General features: G+C 42.3%; 1 protein-coding gene across 1 annotated transcript in view; it reads right to left on the bottom strand.

Moving 5' to 3' along the window:
• Positions 1-22,335, bottom strand: part of DGLUCY (D-glutamate cyclase) — a gene marked incomplete at its 5' end in the record, with an annotated part of 54,161 nt that overhangs the window by 8,535 nt on the left and 23,291 nt on the right. Inside the window, 4 exon segments of the mRNA XM_082620201.1 lie at positions 210-361; positions 15,096-15,218; positions 18,181-18,329; positions 21,739-21,838. Coding sequence (XP_082476327.1) covers positions 210-361; positions 15,096-15,218; positions 18,181-18,329; positions 21,739-21,838 — 524 coding nt within the window.

Below are 22,335 nucleotides of genomic sequence, written 5' to 3'. Positions count from 1 at the left end.
GAACCCGTGTCCCCTGCATTAGCAGGCAGATTCTCAACCACTGCGCCACCAGGGAAGCCCGGGAGACCTTTGTTTTAAGGCAGGCTCTGCCTCTGGCTTCTGATGGGCAGCAGTGGTGCTGGCCCCTGGCTTATGGATTGAAATACCGTGTCTACTCCTCATCCGGGGAAAAGGTGCATCCATGAGAGTTGCCTGCTGGGCTATGTGACCTTAGTGATGGATGGGAGGGCCTGAGTCCAGTTCTGTTCTCCAGGTGCTCTGAAGGGCCCAACTGCCTTCCTCAGATAACGTCTGTGGACCTCACATGAGTTCACGATGTACAGCACACAGGCCAAGGCATAACCTCCCCAGTTAGAAACGCCTGGAACAAAAAAAAAAAGATTCCATCATAGGATCGCAAAAGTCATGTCATTTGCCTGGGAGGAAGAAATTTTCCTCTGCTCTTCTAGGTTCCTCTGGCTGGTCTAACAGTTAAATTGACATGAGACAGATTAACAGGAGAAAGTCAAACAAAAGTTTAATAACACGTATACACAGGAGAAACCCAGGAGAACAGAGAAACTCACCAAAATGGCTGAAGCCCTCACCTTAAATACCATCTTCAGCTAAAGAAAAAAGGATTTTAGGGGCATTGGTTTGGGACCAAACCAGTAATCAAAGACCTAATAAAAACAACATAGGAAATTATTTTGATAAAACATAAAATCCCTTCTTTATAGGCAGACTAATCAAAGGTAAAGAAAAACATTTTATAAATTATCAAGAGCAGACTTTTGTCTTCTTAACACAGAGAGAAAACAAGATTCTAATTTTGTATCAGCTTACTTTTAATATTAAAATTCATTCACTCAATTGAATATATTCTAATCTTTGCCAGTCCTGACCACACACAAAACTCTTTTCTCAGAGTTCCTGTTCCATAAACCTTCTACAAATCCTTTTTTTTTTTTCACATTCAAACTTTGTCCTATGCTTTTCCTGTTTTTTTCAACTTTTTTTGTGTGTGTGGTACGCGGGCCTCTCACTGTCGTGGCCTCTCCCGTTACAGAGCACAGGCTCAGGACACACTGGCTCAGCGGCCATGGCTCACGGGCCTAGCCGCTCCGCGGCATGTGGGATCTTCCCGGACTGGGGCATGAACCTGTGTCCCCTGCATCGGCAGGCGGACTCTCAACCACTGCGCCACCAGAGAAGCCCTTTTTTAACTTTTTACTTTATTTTCCCTTAACAAAATGCATTCCCATTCCTTATACCTTTTAAAAATTTTCCTTACATATGAAGATGTTTTCCTTATTTATTTTAGTAGTTTTATGGTATATTAATTAGAATTCTTAACCCTTAGAAAACTTAATTTCTAGTGAAAACTAAGAAGTAAGCAATTGTGAACTCTTTGTTATGCCAGTATTTTTTTAATACATTTCATAATGTATAATGTATAATAGACCCAAACATCTTTAGGGTTTTTTTTTGTCATAAGAAGACAAAAGTAGGTAAACTTAGACTTGTTTAGCAATTAATATTTCAGTATTTTATCTTATTTGGAAATGATCTAGACATTCAATGAATTCCCATTATTTAACTTAACTTAGAAAAACTCTAAAGTTTTAAATTACCAAAAGATTTTCGAAGTTATTTTCAAGTCTTATCCCATTTATATCAATATTTATCTAAATCATTTGTTCCCAAAAATTACGTTTAGAGTACTCATGAAAACTTCATGAGACATTAAAGTCAACTATCATCCCAAGCTATTCCTCCTGCTGATAAACTTCGTAACAGACATAACGTGAACTTATTTGACTAGTAAACCCAGGTAGAATAAAGGTTTTATATTTAATGCTGATAATTCTAAAGACATGCTTATTTTAATTAAAGCAGTAACTTTTTCTTTTTTTTTTTTTTGTTGGGGGTAGGAGTTTATTAATTAATTAATTTATTTTTGCTGTGTTGGGTCTTCGTTTCTGTGCAAGGGCTTTCTCTAGTTGTGGCAAGCGGGGGCCACTCTTCATCACGGTGCGCGGGCCTCTCACTATCGCGGCCTCTCTTGTTGCGGAGCACAGGCTCCAGACACGCAGGCTCAGTAGTTGTGGCTCATGGGCCTAGTTGCTCCGCAGCATGTGGGATCCTCCCAGACCAGGGCTTGAACCCGTGTCCCCTGCATTAGCAGGCAGATTCTCAACCACTGCGCCACCAGGGAAGCCCATTAAAGAAGTAACTTTAAATTTGCTTTTATTTACTAAAGGTTAATCTTAGATCATGTGAAGTCGAAAAATATTTGTGTTAGTCTGTTATATTTAGAAATATTTAATTCAAAAGTGCTTACTTTTAAGCCAATTAGAGTTCTTCTACAAGTTACTTTTGGCAATACCATCAGAAGGTAGAAAAATACCCTATCTATAACATGCATGCATAGATATACAGACAAGACACAACCAGAGACCTCATAGCTTTCATTTTAAGACTTTAGTCATGAATCAGGTATAACAGTATAAAACTCACTAGTTCTTAAACATCAGTTGCAGTAAGTTAAGTTTATCCACTCAGATGGCAAAGGCTTTTTCCTATACGTGGAAAAGACTTTTAAGATTTGTATCTGTCCTTGACAAATAATATTAATTAAAGAAGCTGTGAATTAGATTTTTGGTGAGGGAGCACTTCCAGCAGTTAGTAATTTTTTTTTGGCTGCATGGGGTCTTCGTTGCTACGCTCGGGCTTTCTCTAGTAGAGGTGAGCGGGCTTTCTCTAGTTGAGGCAAGCAGGGGCTACTCTTCGTCGTGGTGCACAGGCTTCTCATTGTGGTGGCTTCTCTTGTTGTGGAGCATGGGACTTAGAGCACGCGGGCTTCAGTAGTTCTGGCGCAGAGGCTCAGTAGTTTTGGCGCACAGGCTTAGTTGCTCCGCGGCATGTGGGATCTTCCCGGACCAGGGCTCAAACCCATGTGCCCTGCACTGGCATGCGGATTCTTAACCACTGTGCCACCAGGGAAGTCCAGTTAGTACTTTTGAAAAGGTCTTTTTCCCTTTTTTTCCCCCAGGTTCTACTGATTGATTCCCCAGGCTCAGTCTCAGGTGACTGTGGGCTGTGCTTACATTTCTGATTTTGTAGAGATTTACAAGACAAAGACAGTTGCTTTCAATTCCACAAAGAACTGGGCTACTGCCTAAATAATATCAAAAGGCTGATCTGCTCATCCAACTCTATTTTCTTTAATTTGCTTCTTTATATCAGGGAGAAGATTTCCAATTAAAATGGAAATCAAAAGATTTCTATGTTTTAGAACTTCAGAGATCAATGCATCATGCCTTCAAAAAGTCTGCACAAGGTATTCAATAAAGGCCCTCTTTATGAGTGCTCAAGTCAACCCCAGACCAATTCACCCAAGGGGCAAAAAGCCTCCACCATTGCTCCTATCAGGCCCCAGTATCAGTCCCCAGTTTTCATCTCACATTGTGTGGGCTCAGGCAACCCTACTGACTCTCATCAGCATGTCTAATTAACATTGCCCAAAGGGGGGATTTATGTGCCCTGTCTTACAATACCAAGCAGTGGAAACATTTCCCAGGGAGATGCAATATCTACCCCGACAATACAATCAGGCAAAAGAGACATAACCACCTGACATAAAGCCCATTCAAACATTGCAGTTTTCTTACAAGCTTTCACCTCAGTTTCATCAACTCTTATACCTTTGACCATAGCCTCCATTAGGACCCCATCAATAAGTCTCAGTCTTGCAATACTGGGTAGGAGAAGTGTTCCTGGCCAGACATGACATCCATTCCCATAAAGCATTCCAGCAACGCTGTTTAACCTCTTCATATAACACCCACTCAAACATTCCGACTTTTATAATCTTATCAACTCTTGTACTTTTTACTTTTCTCAATCTTGTTGTAGCCCAAGTCAGGGTTCCACTAATGGGTTTTGGTACCACAGGTTGTGAGGGTCTGGCATCAAGGAGTTCCAGAAACTTCTCTCCATCCCCCTGCCATCTCCCCACTCTAGTGTAAAAGGCTTTGGGTCTGCAGTGAGGGGTTGAGCCAAGGGACCCAGGCCCTTTTGTCAATCTTTAACTCAATTAATCGACCTAACTCTTGCCCCAAGTGATTGTTGGTTAGGTTTCTCATTGTAATTTTTGCCTTCCAGTTTAAAAAATTTCTCCAAACTGGCGTAAGTAGAGTGGACTTGTTTGGGGCCCTTTAATGTTTTGGGGATCAAAAGGTGTCCCTTTGGCTCACCTAATCTTAGATAGTGCTGTATTAAAAATGTTTATTTTAATCCCATCAATGTCCATTTTACTTATCCCATTTCTTAATAGCCATCTGAAGATTTCCATCCTGCTGGGACAAGTCCCATGAGTCTTCTCTTTCTGATTCCTCTTTATGCTGCAACTTTCAATATTTGTTTTATTTACCTTCTTAATAACCCTTTAACAATTTCTACCTTTTTGGGAAGAGTACCTTGACTTTCCCCTTGGTTTCTTCCCATTCTCTTGTTAATTAACTGAATGCTTTTATTACCATCTGTAAGACCCATGAGGGGAAGCTGAGACACCAAATTTGATAAGGTTTCCCAAATCTTTTTTGTTTTGTTTTGTTTTTTAATTAAGGGAGTTCTTAGGGTTAGCCATTATATTTTTTTGTTTCCACCGTTTAATTTGGTCTTTCCACAGGTGCCAATAAAACAGCTGTTTACAATGAGAGTTCTCTAAAAAATTTACCAATTTAGAAGTTTTTCCAATTCAAAGGATCCATCATCTGCTATTGACGAATAGTATCTTAATAGCAACACAAACCAATAAGTCTTTTTATGCCTTAACTGTGGATGAAAGGGGCATCCCATAAGAATGTAAAGGACACAGCCCTAACAAGATCCAGAAATTTCACTCCCCAGAACAGTCTAAGAAAGTGGAGACTTTGCCATACGCGGGCCTCTCACTGTTGTGGCCTCTCCCATTGCGGAGCACAGGCTCCGGACGCGCAGGCTCAGCAGCCATGGCTCATGGGCCCAGCCGCTCCGCAGCATGTGGGATCTTCCCGGACCAGGGCACGAACCCGTGTCCCCTGCATCGGCAGGCAGACTCTCAACCACTGCGCCACCAGGGAAACCCCCAAAAGTGGAGACTTTTGTTGCATCACTAATAAAGCAACAAAGGTTGAACAACAAAGGCCCCTTATGGACTTGACCCTTTATGACAAACTCCCCTGAGAGCTGGCATGGCCACACAAAGAGACGCCAGTCAGAAGCCTGGGTTGTTACCTGGGCTTCTGACCAGTTGGCTACAGCTGCTTGGAATACCAGTCTATCTGACTGCAAAATGCATACCAGTATGTATAGCCTTCTGATGGCAGAGACCAGAGAGATTTTTCTCACTGGTCAGCAAACCAAGCTCTTCAGGATGTATAATAAGATGGAAGGAAAAAACTCATCCAGTTTTTTTTTTCTTATATGTACATTAACAGCTTTAAGCTAAGTCTTGGGTTTCTTGGAGCCAAACTAATACCTAAGAGGGATGTACTGTGGGGCTGAGGATTGTGAGGTATTTTACAGTGTACCTCGTGATACAGAAATTTTCTTGAGGTTGGTGGGTGACCTAGTATTGATCTAACCCATTCCATGACCGACTTAGCCTTTCACGAGTGCCTACTTGAGGTGGTGAGTGCCCTGAGGGCCCTCAAATCCTCAACCCTTGCCCACCAGTGGTGCAGCTGTGACTTCCAAGACATTCCTTAACAGTAGCTCTTATCTCATGAATATTAACTCACCAAGCGTAGTTTGCCTAAATAGATAGTGGTCTGGTGAGACTAGCAAACTCACCAGTCTGTGGGGCCAGCCTGGACAACAAGCTTAATGGACCTACGCCTGCGTCCTACCCTATGGAATTTCCTTCTTACGACAAGCAACACAATAGAGAGATAAAGAAAAACGATAACCATCTTGGGAGGAAAAGGATCAACAAATCAAGAGTACTCTGCCAGTTTTCAGAACAAGAGTCTCTGGGTCCAAGGAACTAACTCCATAAATATTTCTCCTGTTAATCTAACTGTAGAAAAGCAATAAAGGGCTCTTACCACTCTCACTTCCAATAGACCCTGCAAGCAGAGATCTGGGAGACTGACTGACAGGTAAGAACTCTTACCATCTGTGGCTTCTGTCAGTTGTCCCAGGATCTCTTAGCCGCAGCAGCTTCAGGGAGAGTAGTGTCCAGCCAGTAAAGGGAAATCCTGCTGATTATGACAACTGTCGGGGAGAAAGGAATTTTCCTCCATCTTTCTAGGTTCCTCTGGCTGGTATAAGAATTAAATTGACATGAGTTAGATAAACAGGAGAATATAAAACAGGAGTTTAATAACATGTATACGTGGGAGAGGCCCAGGAGAACCGAAAAATTCACCCAAATGGCCGAAGCCCTCATCTTAAACACCATCCTCAGCTAAAGACAAAAGAGGATGTTGGGGGTACTGGTTTGGGACTTCAAAGGGGAGGAAGGCAATGCACATGGAGATGGAAAAGCAAATGTTTGGCAAATAAATGTTTGCTGGGTCATGTAGAGACAACAGGACACGGGGTGGACTTTGATCTCTAGGCCATGCTGAGTGTCCCCCACTACACCTAGCCCGTATTCTCTGCAGATACCTCTGGTTATAGCTCTATTCTGGGAACAGGCCCTTTAACTAAATTCTTTATGTAGCTAAGGGGGAGCTAAAAAGAAAAACTTTCCGAGTCTTCTGTTTCTTAAAAATCATCCTCCCCTGTACACCTGAAACTAACACAACATTGTAAATCAAATATACTCCAATAAACATTTTTTAAAGATCATCCTAAATTAATCCTCAGGCCAAGGAGACAGATTTTTTTTTAACTTTTTTTTCTTTTTAATAGATTTATTTATGTATTTATTTTTGGCTGTATTGGCTCTTCGTTGCTGTCCGCGGGCTTTCTCTAGTTGCGGTGAGCGGGGGCTACTCTTTGTTGCGGTGCGCGGGTTTCTCATTGTGGTGGCTTCTCTTTGTTACTGAGCACGGGGTCTAGCTGTGTGGGCTTCAGTAGTTGTGGTTCATGGGCTCTAGAGCGCAGGCTCAGTAGTTGCAGCGCACGGTCTTAGTTGTTCTGCGGCATGTGGGATCTTCCCGGACCAGGGCTCAAAGCCGTGTCCCCTGCACTGGCAGGCGGATTCTTAACCACTGCACCACCAGGGAAGCCCCAAGGAGACAGATTTTGGGGTCACAAGTTTTGCTCCCCAACAGGTTCATCACCCTGCCTCTAAAAGCAGCAGAACTCAAAGAATGGTCCCAAGACCAGTGGTACCTGTAGTACCTGGGAACTTGTTAGAAACACTAGCCAGCCCAGGGCCAGCCTGGACGACTTTGGAAAGGCTTTCTCTAACCCTCAAAGAGACTCACTTTCTGGGTGAGGCCAGCAAAGCTTGGAAATAAGAGCCGCCATCTCCTTACTGATTCCAGAGCCCTTGATCTTTCTTGTCTTTGCTGAGCTGAAGGAGCAGACAAACTTCTCTGCTTTCAGGCCCCAGCAGCTCCCAACCCTAATTGGATGGGCCCCTTTCCATCCCTCTCAGCCCCAAACCACAGAATTTCATCTGAAACTCTCATTCCAGATAACAGCCCCTCTCTCCCCACTGCCAACTGGGATCACCTTTTCTCTTTGGGGAACGTCACCTGCTGCTAAAATCACATCAGTGACGCAGTTGGCCAAGCCCTTGAGATTTGTTCAATTATACAGAGAACCTACATTCTGGGTGGCAGATAAACTTGAGGAAATCTGAGGACTTCCAAAGAGATTCTCCAGAGGCTCCCTTCCACTGAGATCCAAGACCCCAGGATAAAGGGGACTAGTAAATAATAGACATGCCGACAGCAAGCAAGCTCGGCACACCTGAGGGGTAGGGTTTGTCTGGGTGTCCCAGCCGGAAAGCTAACCCAGGGTCGAGACCTGAGACATAAGATGTTGAACATCTTTTCATATCCTTACTTGCCACCTGTACGTCTTCTTTGGTGAGGTGTCTGTTCAGGTCTTTTGCCCATTTTTAAACTGGGCTGTTTATTTTATTATTAGTGAGTTTTAAGAGTTCTTTGTATATTTTGGGTAACAGTCTTTTATCAGAAACGTCTTTTGTAAATGTTTTCTTCAAGTCTATGCCTCGTCTTCTCATTCTCTTGACATTGTCTTCTGCAGAGCAGAAGTTTTACATTTCCTTCTTTCAGTTTTATTGAGATAGAATTGATATACAGCATTGTATAAGTTTAAGGTGTAAAACACAGTGATTTGACTCACAAAAATCATGAAATGATGACCACAAGTTTTGTGAGCATCCATCAACTCAAATCATCTCATATAGAAACAAAATTAAAGAAACAGAAAACAAGTTTTCCTCGTGATGAGAACTCTTAGGATTTACTGTCTTAACAACCTTCACTTATACAGCAGTGTTCATTATACTTATCATGTTGTACCTTACATCCCTAGTACTTATTTATCTTATAGCTGGGACTTTGTGCCTTTTGACCACTTTTATCCAATTCTCCCTCCCCCCACCCTTTTTCTCTGGTAACTACGAATCTGATCTCTTTTTCTGTCAGTTTGTTTGTTTGTTTTTGAAGTGTAATTGACCCACAACACTATGTTAGTTCCTGGTATACAACATAGAGATTCTGTATTTCTATACATTTCAAAATGGTCACCACTGGAAGTCTGGCTAATATCTGTCACCATACAAAGATATTATGTAATTATTGACTATATTCCTCAAACTGTACATTTCCTACCCATGACTCATTTATCTTGTAACTGGGAGTTTGTACTTCTTAATCTCCCTCAGCTATTTCTTTCCTCCCCAACCCACTGGCAATCACCTATTTGTTCTCTGTATCTATGACTCTGTTTCTGTTCAGATATGTGTGTTCATTTGTTTTGTTTTTTAGATTCCCCAAATAAGTGAAATCATACAGTATTTGTCCTTCTCTGTCTGACTTATTTCACTTAGCGTAATCCCCTTTCAGTCCATCTGTGTTGTTGCAAATGGAAAGATTCCATTCTTTTTTATGGCTGAGTAATATTCCATTATATATATATATATATACCACATCGTCTTTATCCATTCATCTATTGATGGGCATTTAGGTTGCTTCCATATCTTGACTATTGAAAATAATGCTGCAATGAACGTGGGGGGGGTGCATATACCTTGTCTAATTAGTGTTTTAATTTTCTTTAGATAAATACCCAGGAGTGGAATTGCTGGATTGTATGGTAGTTCTATTTTTAAGTTTTTGAGGAATCTCCATACTGTTTTCATAGTGGCTGCACCAATTTACATTACCACCAACAGTGTACGGGGTTCCCTTTTCTCCACATCCTCGCCAACACTTGTTGTCTGTTGTCTTTTGATAACAGCCACTCTAACGGGTATGAGATGATATCTCATTGTGGTTTTGATTTTCATTTCCCTGATTATTAGTGATGTTGAGCATTTTTCATGTGCCCGTTAGCCATCTGTATATCTTCTTTTGAAAAAAAATGTCTGTTCAGGTCCTCTGCCCATTTTTTAATCATGCTGTTTGTTTGGTTTTTTGATGTTGAGTCTTGTGAGTTCTTTGTATATTTTGGATATTAACCCCTTATCAAATATATCATTTACAAATATCTTCTCCCATTCAGTAGGTGGCCTTTTGCTGACAGTTTTCTTTTCTGTGTAAAAAATTTTTAGTTTGATATAGCCCTATTTATTTATTTTTGCTTTTGTTTCCCTTGCCTGAGGAGAGAGATGCAAAAAAAATATTGCTAAAACTAATGTCAAAGAATGTACTGGCTATGTTTTCTCCTAGAAATTTTTTGGTTTCAAGTCTTCCATTTAAGTCTTTAATCCATTTTGAGTTTATTTTTGTATATGGTATGAGAAAGTAGTCCAGTTTGATTGTTTTGCATGTACTTGTCCAGTTTTCCCAACACCATTTGTTGAAGAGGCTGTCTTTTTCCTATTGTATATTCTTGCCTCCTCTGTCATAGGTTAATGGACCATATAAGTGTGGGTTCATTTCTGAGCTCTCTATTCTGTTCCATTGATCTATGTGTCTGATTTTGTGCCAGTAACATACTGTTTTGATTACTGTAGCTTTGTAGTATAGTTTGGAGGGCTCTCCAAGATCAGCAAGTGGGTCTGATCCAGGCTCCTTTCAAATTGCTGCTTCTGCCCTGGGTCTCAGAGTGTGTGGTATTTTGTGTGCTCTCTTTATGAGCAGAGTCTCTGTTTCCTACAGCCCTCTGGCTCTCCTGAAAGAAAGCCCCATTGTCCTTCAAAGCCAAACATTCATAGGGTCTTCCCAGTGCAGGACCCCCAGGCTGGGGATCCCGAGGTGGGGCTCAGACCCCTTGATCCTTGGGGAGAAGCTCTGTAATTGTACTTATCCTCCCATTTGTGGGTTGTCTACTTGGGTATAGGTCTTGACTATACCACATCTTCACCTCCCTTCCCATCTCATTGTGGTTCTTTCTTTATATCCATAGTTGTAGAAGATCTTTTCTGCTAGTCTTCAGGTCGTTCTCACTGATAGTTGCTCTGTAAATAGTTGTAATTTAGGTGTAATTTAGGTGTAATTTTGGAGGAGGTGAGCTCAGGGTCTTCCTACTCTGCCATCTTGGCCACTCTCCAGAAGTTTTTAATTTTAATAAAGTCCAGCTTATCAATTCTTTCTTTCACAGATAACGCATTGGTGTTTTATCTAAAAAGTCATCACCAAAACTAAGGGTTTCTCCTATGTTATCTTCTAGGAGTTTTACAGTTTTGAATTTTACATTTAGGTCTGTGATCCATTTTGAATGAAATTTTGTGAAGGATGTCCAGTTGTTCCAGCACTATTTGTTGAAAAGACTACCTTTGCTCCTTTGTTAAAGATAATTTGACTTTATCTGTATGGGTCTATTTCTGGGCTCTCTATTCTGTTCAGTTGATCTATTTGTCTATTCTTTTGCCAATACCACACTGTCATGATTGCTGTAGATTTATAGTAAGCCTTGAAGCCAGGTAGTGTTAATCCTCCAACTTTTTCTTCTTCAAAATTGTGTTGGCTATTCTGAATCTTTTGTCTCTCCATATACACTTTAGAATAATTTTGTTGATATCCACAAAATAACTTCCTGGGGTTTTGATTTGGATTACATTGTGTCTATAGATCAAGTTGGGAAGAACAGACATCTTGACAATGTTGAGTCTTCCAATCCTTGAACAAGGAATATCTTTCAATTTACTTCTTTGATATCTTTCATCAGAGTTCTGCAGTTTTCTTCATCTAAATTTTGTACATATTTTGTTAGATTTATACCTAGGTATGTCACTTTTAATCAAATTTATGGGCACAGAGTTGTTCATGGCATTCTTTTATTACTCTTTTAATTTCCATGGCATCTGTAGTGATGTGCCCTCATTTATTTTTAGTAACTTGTGTCTTCTCTCTTTTTTTCTTAGTTAGCTTGGCTGGAGGCTTATCAATTTTGTTGATCTTTTCAAAGAACCAGCTTTTGGTTTTCTCAGTTTTCTCTATTGATTTCCTGTTTTCAGTTTCATTGATTTCTGCTTTAATTGATATTAGTTATTTCCTTCTTTGGATTTAATTTTCTCTTCATTTCTTAGTTTCCTAAGGTGAACACTTAGATTACTGATTTTAATATACACACTCGATATAATAAATTTCCTTGCTTTCACTGCATCCCACAAATTTTGATAAATTGTATTTTCATAGAGTTCAAAATATTTTAAAATTTCTCTTCAGATTTCTTCTTTGACTCATGTGTTATTTAGGAGAGTGTTGTTTAATCTCCAAGTATTTTGGGATTTTTCCAGCTATCTTTCTGTTACTGATTTCTAGTTTGATTCCATTGTGATCTGACAGCAGACATGTTATGACTTCTAGTCTTTAAAATTTGTTAAGGTGGTATTTATGGTCCAGAATGTAGTCTATCTTGGTGAATGTTCCATGTGAGCTTGAGAAGAATGCATAGGCTATTGTTGTTGGATGAAGTAGGGCATAAGATGTCCATTATATACAGTGGATTGATGGTGTTGCTGAGTTCAACTATGCCCTTACAGATTTTCCGCCTGCTGGATTTGTTCATTTCTGATAGAGCTGTGTTAAAGTCTCCAATTATAATAGTGGATTCATCTATTCTTCCTTGCAGTTCTATCAGTTTTTGCCTGACACTTTAGGAGTATGCACATTAAGAATTGTTACGTCCTCTTGGACTATTTACCCCTTTATCATTATGTAATGCCCCCTTTAACCCTGGTAACTTTCCTGAACTGTTCTGAAGTTTGCTCTGTCTGAAATTTATATAGCTACTCCTACTTTCTTTTGACTAGTGTTAACATGGTATATCTTTCTCCAAACCTTTACTGTTAATCTATACATTTCTTTATATTTAAAGTGGGTTTCTTGAGACAACCATATTTGGGTCTTGTTTTTTGATCCACTCTGACAATCTCTGTCTTTTAATTGGAATATTTAGACCATTGACGTTTAAGGTGATCATTGATATGGTTGGATTACTATCTACCATACTTGTTGCTATTTTCTATTTGTTGCCCTTGTTCTTTTTCCTATTTTGTCTTTCACATTTTTTCTGACTTTCATGGTTTCAATTGAACACTTTACATGATGCTATTTTCTCTCCTTTCTTAGCATATCAATGATACTTCTTTAAAAAAAATTTTTTTTTAGTGGTTGCCCTGGAGTTTGCAATATATGTTTACAATGAATCCAGGTCCACTTTCAAATAAGTACTTCACAGGTAGCTCAAGCATGTTATAATAACAAAATATTCCTAATTCTTCCCTCTCATCCCTTGTATCATTGCTGTCATTCATTTCATATATATATATATATATATATATATATATATATATATATATATGCCCATATATACACATAAGCACATATCATTGAACACATTGTTGCCATTATTATTTTGAACAAACTGTTATCCATTAGATCAATTAAGAATAAGAGAAATAAAAATTTTAATTTTAGCCTCATTTATTCATTCTCCAATGCTCTTCTTGTGTAGATCAAGTTTCTGACCAATATAATTCTCCTTCTCTCTGTAGAATTTCTCTTTTTTTTTTTTGTTTTAAATATTTATTTATTTATTTGGTTGTGCCAGGTCTTAGTTGAAGCAGGCGGGCTCCTTAGTTGTGGCACTCAAACTCTTAGTTGCGGCATGCATGTGGGATCTAGTTCCCTGACCAGGGATTGAACCCAGGCCCCCTGCATTGGGAGCACGGAGTCTTATCCACTGCACCACCAAGGAATTTCTTTTAACATTTCCTACAAGACAGGTCTACTAGCAACAAATTCCCCCAATGTTTGTTTGTCTGAGTAATTCTTTATTTCTCCTTCACTTATAAAGGAAAAGTTTCCAGGATACATAATTCTAGGTTGGTGATTTTTCTCTATCAACACTTTAAATATTTCCCTCCACTTTCTTCTTTTTTGTGTGGTTTCTGAGGAGAAGTTGGATATAATTCTTATCTTTGCTCCTCTATTGGTAAAGAGTTTTTTTCCTCCAGCTTCTTTCCACATATTTTCTTTATTGTTGATTTTCTGAAATTTGAACATATGTCTAGGTGTAGTTTTTTTGGCATTTATCCTGCTTGGTATTCTCTGAGTTTCCTGGATCTATTGTTCAGTGTCTGACATCAATTTGGGAGAAAATTCTCAGTCATTATTGCTTCAAATATTTCTTTTCTCTTTCTCCTTCTGGATTCCCATTACAAATAGGTTACAGCTCTGTAGTTATCCCACAATTCTTGGGATATTCTTTTCTGTTCCTTTCAGTCTTTTTTCTCTTATCTTTTTAGCCTAGGGAGTTTCCATTGTCATATCATCAAGGTCAGAGATTATTTTCTCAGCTATGCCTAATCTACTAATGGGCCCATCAAAGGCATTCTTCATTCTGTTACAAGTGTATTTTATCTCTAGCATTTCTGTTTGATTCTTTATTAGAGTTTCCATTTCTCTGCTTACATTATCCATCTGTTATTGCATGTTATCTACTTTTGGGTATTTCTCTCCCCTAGGTAAGTTAGGCTCTGTTAAAACCCTAGCAGGCTAGGTTCTGGTAAAATAGTTTCTTCTGAGGGCAGGCCTTGCTCAGAAGAACAGGTGCTCTGGTATATTTCAAAAATGGCTCACTTTCCCCTCCCCTACCTAAAGCATGAGGAGATTTTTCTCTAATATTCAGTGTGGACCTGGTAGAGCCTGTGAAGGTAAAGCTTGCAGAAGGGTGGGAGCCTCCTATGACTAGGTCCCCCTGGAGCTTCTAACTCTCAGACTTGTCCACACGAAGCTTCCAGCAACTTGTCCATTACAGTTCAGGTTTTCTTACCCAGGCACTGGTACCCTCAGAGATTTCTACTTATCTCCGGGGCTGTTTTTGACTTGGACGATGAAAAGAGAGAGGACCTTTCTCAGGTATCGGTCAAAATTCCTGAAACTTGTGACTAAGTCAAGGGAGGAAGGGTGGGGCTTGGAAGGACCCAGACACAGGAAAGGTTGGTCCTGATGGGAAGGCCAGCTGCAGGGAGGGGCAGGGCAGCCTGGGGCAGAGGTAAGTGAAAGGAGAGCGTGAAGCCTCCTGCATCCTCCAAAGTTTGCCAGATTGTTCTCTTCCTTTCCACTCCACAGGAGGTACAGTTAAAAGCAGAGATGACCCCTCTTCAGAGCACTGATCTAAAGTGGCCTGCCTGTCACTCTCTCTCATCTACCTGTAGCTCTTCTCACTGTTTAGTACCATCTGGCATATTTCTTTGTTAGGGCTCATGTCCATCTCCCAACACGAGAGCAGGCACTCCGTGGAGCAGGGCCCTTGTTGCTCCAGCCTCAGTACACAGAGCCATGTCTGGGCCACAGCAAATGTTTGTTGAATGACTGACTGAGAGGCCAGAGGCTAAGAACCAGGTCCCCTTCTTACCCTGGTGCCCTCTAGACTCCACTCATGGAGGAGATGAGTTTCTGGCTGGACAGGCTCCAAGCCAGGTCCCTCCCCCGGGGAGCCTTGCCTGATTGGCTGGCCGTCTGAGCACTCACCAGCGATGATGACTGCAAAGTCAGTTTCCACATCACAGGCAATGATGTCCCCATTTCGTATGTGCCTCTTCATGGCCTCCTTGACTTTGCCCATCCCAAGCTCGTTGCCTCCGTCACTGACCCCTGGAGGTAAGGGAACTGAGTCAGGGCAGAGGATCAGGCAAAATGTGGCGCGGTTATCGGGCAGAGCAGCCCCTTCACATGTGCCTCAGGGTGGGGAAAGCGGTTGGCTCTGGATACATTTTCACTCTACCAGGAGATGCTGGACTTCTTCAGGTATTCTAGAAACTTCTCCAGTTAAAAATGAGTCCAGGTTTGGAACTCAGCAGAGTGTGGCTGTGTCCACTCTTGGGTCACATTCTCCAGTCACAGATGGGGCGCCAGGTCCACGAGAGATGGTGACACCCAGGACTTCCTCTCCTTGCCAGTAGCTCCTGCTCAGGGAGGGGCCACAAGGCCCTGAGTCTCATTACTGTGACCAGACAGCATTCCATTGGCAGAAGGCAACGGGTATAGGTTGTTAAAGTCAATTCTGTAATTTAAAGCCTTCTGTTTCAAGTATGTGGAATGTATGTGTGTCATTTTAGTTAATTTTAATCTACACCAGATAGGCGCCTGGTTAATATGTGAAGCAGCATAATGAGGAATTCACACCCCAGGGATGGCCTGTTAGCATTTGAAAGTGACCACAGAATAAAGGCCAATCTGCTAGGCACCAGAAGGTTTGTTAATTATTCTAGCATAATAAATGCTAGAATAAATATGTTAGAATAAGTAAATGTCAGAAGTTTTCTTTTTTTTAAATTTAATTTTATTTATTTATTTTTGGCTATCTTGGGTCTTCGTTGCTGGGCGTGGGCTTTCTCTAGTTGTGGTGAGCGGGGGCTACTCTCTGTTGTGGTGTGTGGGCTTCTCATTGCGGTGGTTTCTCTTGTGGAGCACAGGCTCTAGGCACGCGGACTTCAGTAGTTGTGGCTCGCGGGCTCTAGAGCACAGGCTCAGTTGTGGTGCAAGGGCTTAGTTGCTCCACGGCATGTGGGATCTTCCCGGACCAGGGCTCGAACTCGTGTCCCCTGCATTGGCAGGCGGATTCTTAACTGCTGCGCCACCAATGAAGCCCTGTCAGAAATTATTTAATTCATTGGTGAAATAAACGGTGTTCAAGAGAGGTGAATTGGCTAGAAGTAATTACCAGGTAACTCCACCCTTGCAGGAACAAGATGAAAAAAACTCTAACAAGCCCTGCAGCCTGTGCCCTTTGAGGTGGTGCCCTAGGAACACCATTTGGTCCTGAGTCCAGGTGTTTCTGGAGGATTCTGTAGACTAGAAGTCAGCTGAATCTGCCTCTGGAAGATGGTTGCAGCTGCCTCAAGATAACCATTCACCAAGGGGATTATCCCAGTGCCCCAAGGGCAGAGGGCTGGGCCCCTCAAGCCTACAGAATGGTTGTATGACTGTTTTTGTGTCTATTTCTACAAATACGTGGAAGAATTCCACCAGAGGCAAGCATTCATTGCCTGACGGTGGAGAGGGGCCTGGAGCTGACTCACCTTGGGCATCAGAGACCTGGTCTCGGCCAAAAGAATGGGATGATTGTGGATGACCAGATGCCTTAGGTCCTCACCCTGAGGATTTTTCTCAGAACAGTTTTCTAGATCCATGACAGTTCATTGAATGAAAGAAAATACAACACGTGGCACTGATATCTTTTCTATTTCTGTCTCTGCCCTTTAACATTTTATGAAGTTCGTCTTGTTCACTCCTCAGGTGTGTCCTGTCTGTGGACTTGACCTCACTTTACAGAGTCTCTGAGAGGGGCAGGACCCGGGTAGTGAGTGGGACATGGGTGTCTTGATTCTCAATTGAGTGTGATTCCCTGACAAGGCAGCTGCCTGTGGAACTGAGGAATAGGGGTGTTGATGGGGCAGAGGAGGGAAAGGAGGGTTTGGGGGGTAACTCTGCTGAGCAGGGGGCTGGGCAGCCACAGGAGGGGCTCAGGCCTCTGGGATCTTGTGGGCATCGTTAGGGGGAAGAGCACAGATCGGGGGGCCATTCAGTGGGGGAAGAGTGTTTGCTCTACAGCTGCTGCGGACCCTGCTGGCCCGTGTGGACACAGAAAGCCCTTCCGCTCTATCCTGGGAGGCCTCCCCAGTCCAGAGAGGCAGGAAACACGAAGCCAGCCGCACTGGGGGCACCACATCCAAGGCCTCTTCTGGGAAAGACCATGGCGATTTGCGGACGTTTTCTACTCAGCCGGGAAGGCTTTCATTGTCTCATCAAAACCCCAAAAGCCAAAGGCAACTAAGGAGTCTGGGAAACACTCTGAAGTGTTTGAATGGACAGAAAAAGTAAATATGGAACACGACAAACGTGCCTTCATTTCTCCACACTCTGGTTCCCACCCCAGGGGAGGAATGCTGGCATCCCAGTCACATCAAGCCTTTCAGAAATTCATAAAGGCAACACGGTCCCATGAAAAGCATAGTCAGTAGGGCCCTGGGAGTCTGGACTTTACTCCTAATTAACTAGGCAACCTCGAGATACCTCCCTAAGCCTCACCTTTGGAAACTATACCTGCCTTACCTACAGGTTTTAAAAGGGGCTTAAACAATACAATGATTGTGAAACCTCTTTGAATACCATAAATTTCTATACAAACATGAATGATCACATTATTAGCAATCAAAATATCACACTGATCATACATTCAAGATATAGTTAAAAATGAATAAACTCCATAAGATGACACAGAATACATATGGTACATTCACCCTGTATGACCAAAATAATATACCATGGCTTGATCTTATCATTGTCATTATTTTATTATTAGTTTTGATGTTTTAGAGTTGGACAAATAGAATATGCTCAGTTAAGCATCATTTCCCTTTCCTGCTCGTGGGAACACTGGATTTCTAAACGTCAGCATCGTTATTGTCTATACCAACCAGAATAAACAAAGACCATGTCTGAAGTGGAAAACAATGGTCCCATATAACTCCTTTTTGTCATGTGTTCAACAGTCAATAAAAAAGGTTTTTAGTGCTGACATGTTCTTGTCGCATTCTCAGTGCCTCCTGCTTACCAGTTGATGAGATTCCAGGAACCTTCTGCACTGCAAGGAAAAGATCGTCAATGGGGTCCACCAAGTGCTTGATGTTCCTCTTCCTTGTGTTGTAGTAATTGCCATCGGCAGCCCTTCCCGTACGCTCGATCACCACCAGATGGTCAAACCTGCTGGGGGGTGAGGGCACAGGGTCCTTATGGAGAGCCAGGTGCCTGGCTGGCTCATGCCTTCCTGTGTTTGTGCGAAGGACCCTTCCGTCTTCGTTTCCTTCTTTCCTACAGAACTTGGTTGAACATCCACTGTGTGCCAGAGCCTGTGCTGGGGGTTGGTCTCTCAGATCATTTTAAGAAACAGTATCAGAATCTCTGGCAGCATATTAGAGACAGAGGCTGTGAGAGCAGGAAGGCCGACGGTCAGGGTCACCATGGTAGACGCTGCTGGTGCCCCGCCCAGGGCTCCGTTAACCAGAGGGGCATCAGCGCCCAGTGGGTTGAGTGTTGGCTGCTACTGGCCCACTGCTGCCCTATCCCAGGATCTTGTTCACTTTACAGACACAAAACAGACTCAAAAGGAATTGAAATAGAAGACAAATGACTCTAACACAAGATAAACTTATTTAGACGCAGGAGATAGAGAAAGGGCACGGATAGGATGGTGGTAAGAAGGTGGGTTGCGGAATCAGATTGTGTACAGTTCCAGGTCCTGAGGCTGCTGGCCTTGGGCGAGTCCCTTAAACCCTCTAGCCCTCATTTTCTGCATCTGTCAGATGACCTGACAACAGTACGTGTCTCATACTGTGTCGAAAGGCTTAAGTGAGAAAATGCACAAGAGACACTTAGCACAGACCTCCACACCTACTCAGGGCTAAGAGTTACTGGTGTGGCTGCTATCATGATTAGGAGGAACACTGTTTTGAAAATCTAATTTAAGAACATGAAAATTGCACTTTTATATCTCTCTAAATCCCCCCAAGATGGAGTTCTTTAAAATCTTAACTCTGCTATGGAAAACTATACTGTAGCTACTCAAAAAATTTAAAATAGGATTACCGTATGATCCAACAATTCTGCTTCTGGGTATAGACCCAAAAGAGTTGAAAGCTGGGTTCCAAAGAGGTCTTTATGCAACCATGTTCATAGTGGCATTATTCACATTAGGCAGAAGGTGGAAGCAACCGGTCCATTGATGCATGAACAAGGAAGCAAAATGTGGTCTGTACATACAAGGAAATATCATTCAGCCTTAGAGAGGAAGGAAATTCTGACACCTTATAACATGCATGAACTTTGAGGGTATTTTGCTAAGTGAAATAAGCCTGTCACAAAAGGACAAACACTGCATGATTTCACTTATATGGGATACTAGAGCAGTCAAATTCTTAGAGACAGGAAGTAGGACAGTGGTTGCCAGGAGCTGGGGAGACGGGGGGATGGGGAGTTATTATTTAATGGGGATAGAGTTCCATTTGGGAAGATGAAAAATTTCAAGAGATGAATGGTGGTGATAGTTGCACAGCTATGTGAATATACCTTATTACCACTGAACTGCACACTAAAAAATGGTTAAAATGGTAAAATTTATGTTATGCATGTTTTACCACAATATCAAAAAAGAACCCTTCACTCTGAATGCTTTTGCTCTACATGTTTTTTTGTTTGTTTGTTTGTTTAATTAATTAATTTATCTTTGGCTGCGTTGGGTCTTCGTTGCTGCGCGCGGGCTTTCTCTAGTTGCAGCGAGCAGGCTTCTCACTGTGGTGGCTTCTCTTGTTGCGGAGCATGGGCTCTAGGCACACGAGCTTCAGTAGTTGTGGCACACGGGCTCAGTAGTTGTGGCGCATGGGCTTAGTTGCTCCGCGTCATGTGGGATCCTCCCAGACCAGGGCTCGAACCCATGTCGCCTGCATTGGCAGGCGGATTCTTAACCACTGCGCCACCAGGGAAGCCCTGCTGTACATGTTTTAAAAATCAAAATCTACGTGCCTGTCCATGTCCTTTGGTTGTGCTAGAAGGTGGTGCACCTCGTATACTTGGATGGCAGGCCACGGAGTAGGCGTTAGAATGTGGTCCTGAGGCTACATGCCCAGTGCAGAAGGCAATCACTTTTTCTGAGAAGCAGAACCAGGAAGTGGAAAGAGCTTTGACGCTGAATTTCCTCTAGACGTATATCAATGGCGCCGAAAAGGCAGTTCAGAACAAGAGCTCCAGTTGAGATGAATACATCCTCTGCTCTGGACTTTTCCCCCAGGGGAACTCATTACATACCTTGTGACAGTGGATTGATTGCTTTAGGCCATAATGGTCCATTGAGATACAGCGGGAAGTAATCCAGTCCTGGGAGGCCTACGCCTTGGGAAGAGTTAATGCATCTTCTCCAAAGACAGCGGAATCCTCTCTCCGCACAGTCAGATCTGGCTCAGCCCCCCTCCACGCAGCAAGCAGAGCAATACCTGTGTTATCTGGCATCAGGGGTCCCACCTGAGAGAATTTTCTAGTTTCTCCCTGATTTGCCAGAGCTTTGTTTGTATGCCAACCTTTTGGAGAAATAAACATTTCTAATATGTGCCACACATGTTCTGGCAGCTTTAAATAGCATGTTGGAGCCCCCATCAAACTTTTCCTTGTTGACTCAGGGTCCTCATTATAAGCGCCAGGTTCTGCTGGGAGCTGCAGGGCAGCTATGCCCTCCAGGCCTCTTAAAGCAGTGTTTTAACATTTGAAGTGGATACTTGTTAGTGGTTGTGAAATAAACATTATTTCTTTTAAACATCTTTATTGGAGTATAATTGCTTTACAATGGTGTGTTTCTGCTTATGTGAAATAAACTTATTAGGCCAGGTCAGCATTTTCTGAAAAGTGGACTAGAACAGGATACAATAGGATAGGACAGGATAGGATAGGATAGGATAGAATAGAATAGAAAATATCAGGGTATATTGAACATAGCAAGAGTAAATATTGTTTTTTGAGATTTCTGTTTTAGTTATGTGTATGTGTGTACTGGTTTGCAATGCAAAATGTATTACTGTGGGTTGTTGTCAAAAAAGTTTGCAAAACACTCTTAAAAGTTACAAGATCTGAAGTACATCCCTACATATAATTAAGAAGTATTTTTCAAAAATGTTTGACCACAGCACACAGTGAAAAATACACACACAGTTTCACAAGAGAGTACTTACCAATACTAAACAAGAAATACAATGATATTTCTATTTCTATTTCATTTTCCAAAGATGCTGGTCACCCCCCACTGAAATGATTTCACTTCTCTTTAATGGGTGGTAACCAAGTTTGAGAAACTGCTAGTTTTTGTTTATTTTATAATTTTCTGATCTTCTCCCTCTGTCAGGAAGACATGCCATCTCTCAGGGACTTGCTATGTCCAGAAATCCTCTGCAAAGGCCCCAGACACCTTGAATCCCCCTAGCCTCATTGGTGAGTCTGGCCCATCAGGACACTGGACTCCTGGCTCTGTCCTTTCTGGGGGACTGAGGTGTGCAGAAATGCTGTTGTCAAAGTTAACAGCACGTGGGCTTCTCCACTGTCACCCACTTAAACTGGGATGGGACACACATACCTGGGTGACTTGGGGTTCCCGTCTCTGCATAGAAGCGCCTGAGCAGCTCCCGCCGATCCACCTTGGTAGGTTAATATTGGGACCTGCCTCTTCGGAACACCTTGAAAATAAAGGCAGAGGGCGGAGCCATCAGCCCTAGTGCTGCGTTTGGGGAATTCATTTTGGCTTTTCAAAAGCTTCTTTGGAAAGTATCCATTAGTTACCATTATTGAATGACATCTACCTGTAGAATACTTTGCTAGGTAAGCCAAGACCTAGACACAGAGGATACTGAAGTTTACTTTCAGTCCTGAGTAAACCCTGGAGCTGGCCGGCATGGGAGTGGAATCGGGCTAGTGTCACCAGTCTTGTAGGTGAGCAAATATGCTGCACACAGATGCCCGCAGTACCATGTGACCAGAGCCCTATCCTGGCCCACTGCCATCGTGAGTGCTGGGGACACGGTTGGGTGCCCATGGTGACAGTGAGCCAGCTCTCTGCTAAGCATGTGACACGCAGACTCTCAATTTTCACAACAATTATGTGTGACAAGAACCATTATTTCCCCATTTTACAGAGGAGGAAAACTGAGGCTCAGAGATGTTAAGTGACTTGGGC

Source organism: Mesoplodon mirus (genome assembly GCF_964341445.2).
Source record: "Mesoplodon mirus genome assembly, chromosome: 4".
In the NCBI taxonomy this organism is placed as follows: Eukaryota; Metazoa; Chordata; class Mammalia; order Artiodactyla; family Ziphiidae; genus Mesoplodon; species Mesoplodon mirus.
The sequence above is the reverse complement of the archived record's forward strand: the minus strand, read 5'-3'. Positions and strand labels throughout refer to the sequence as shown.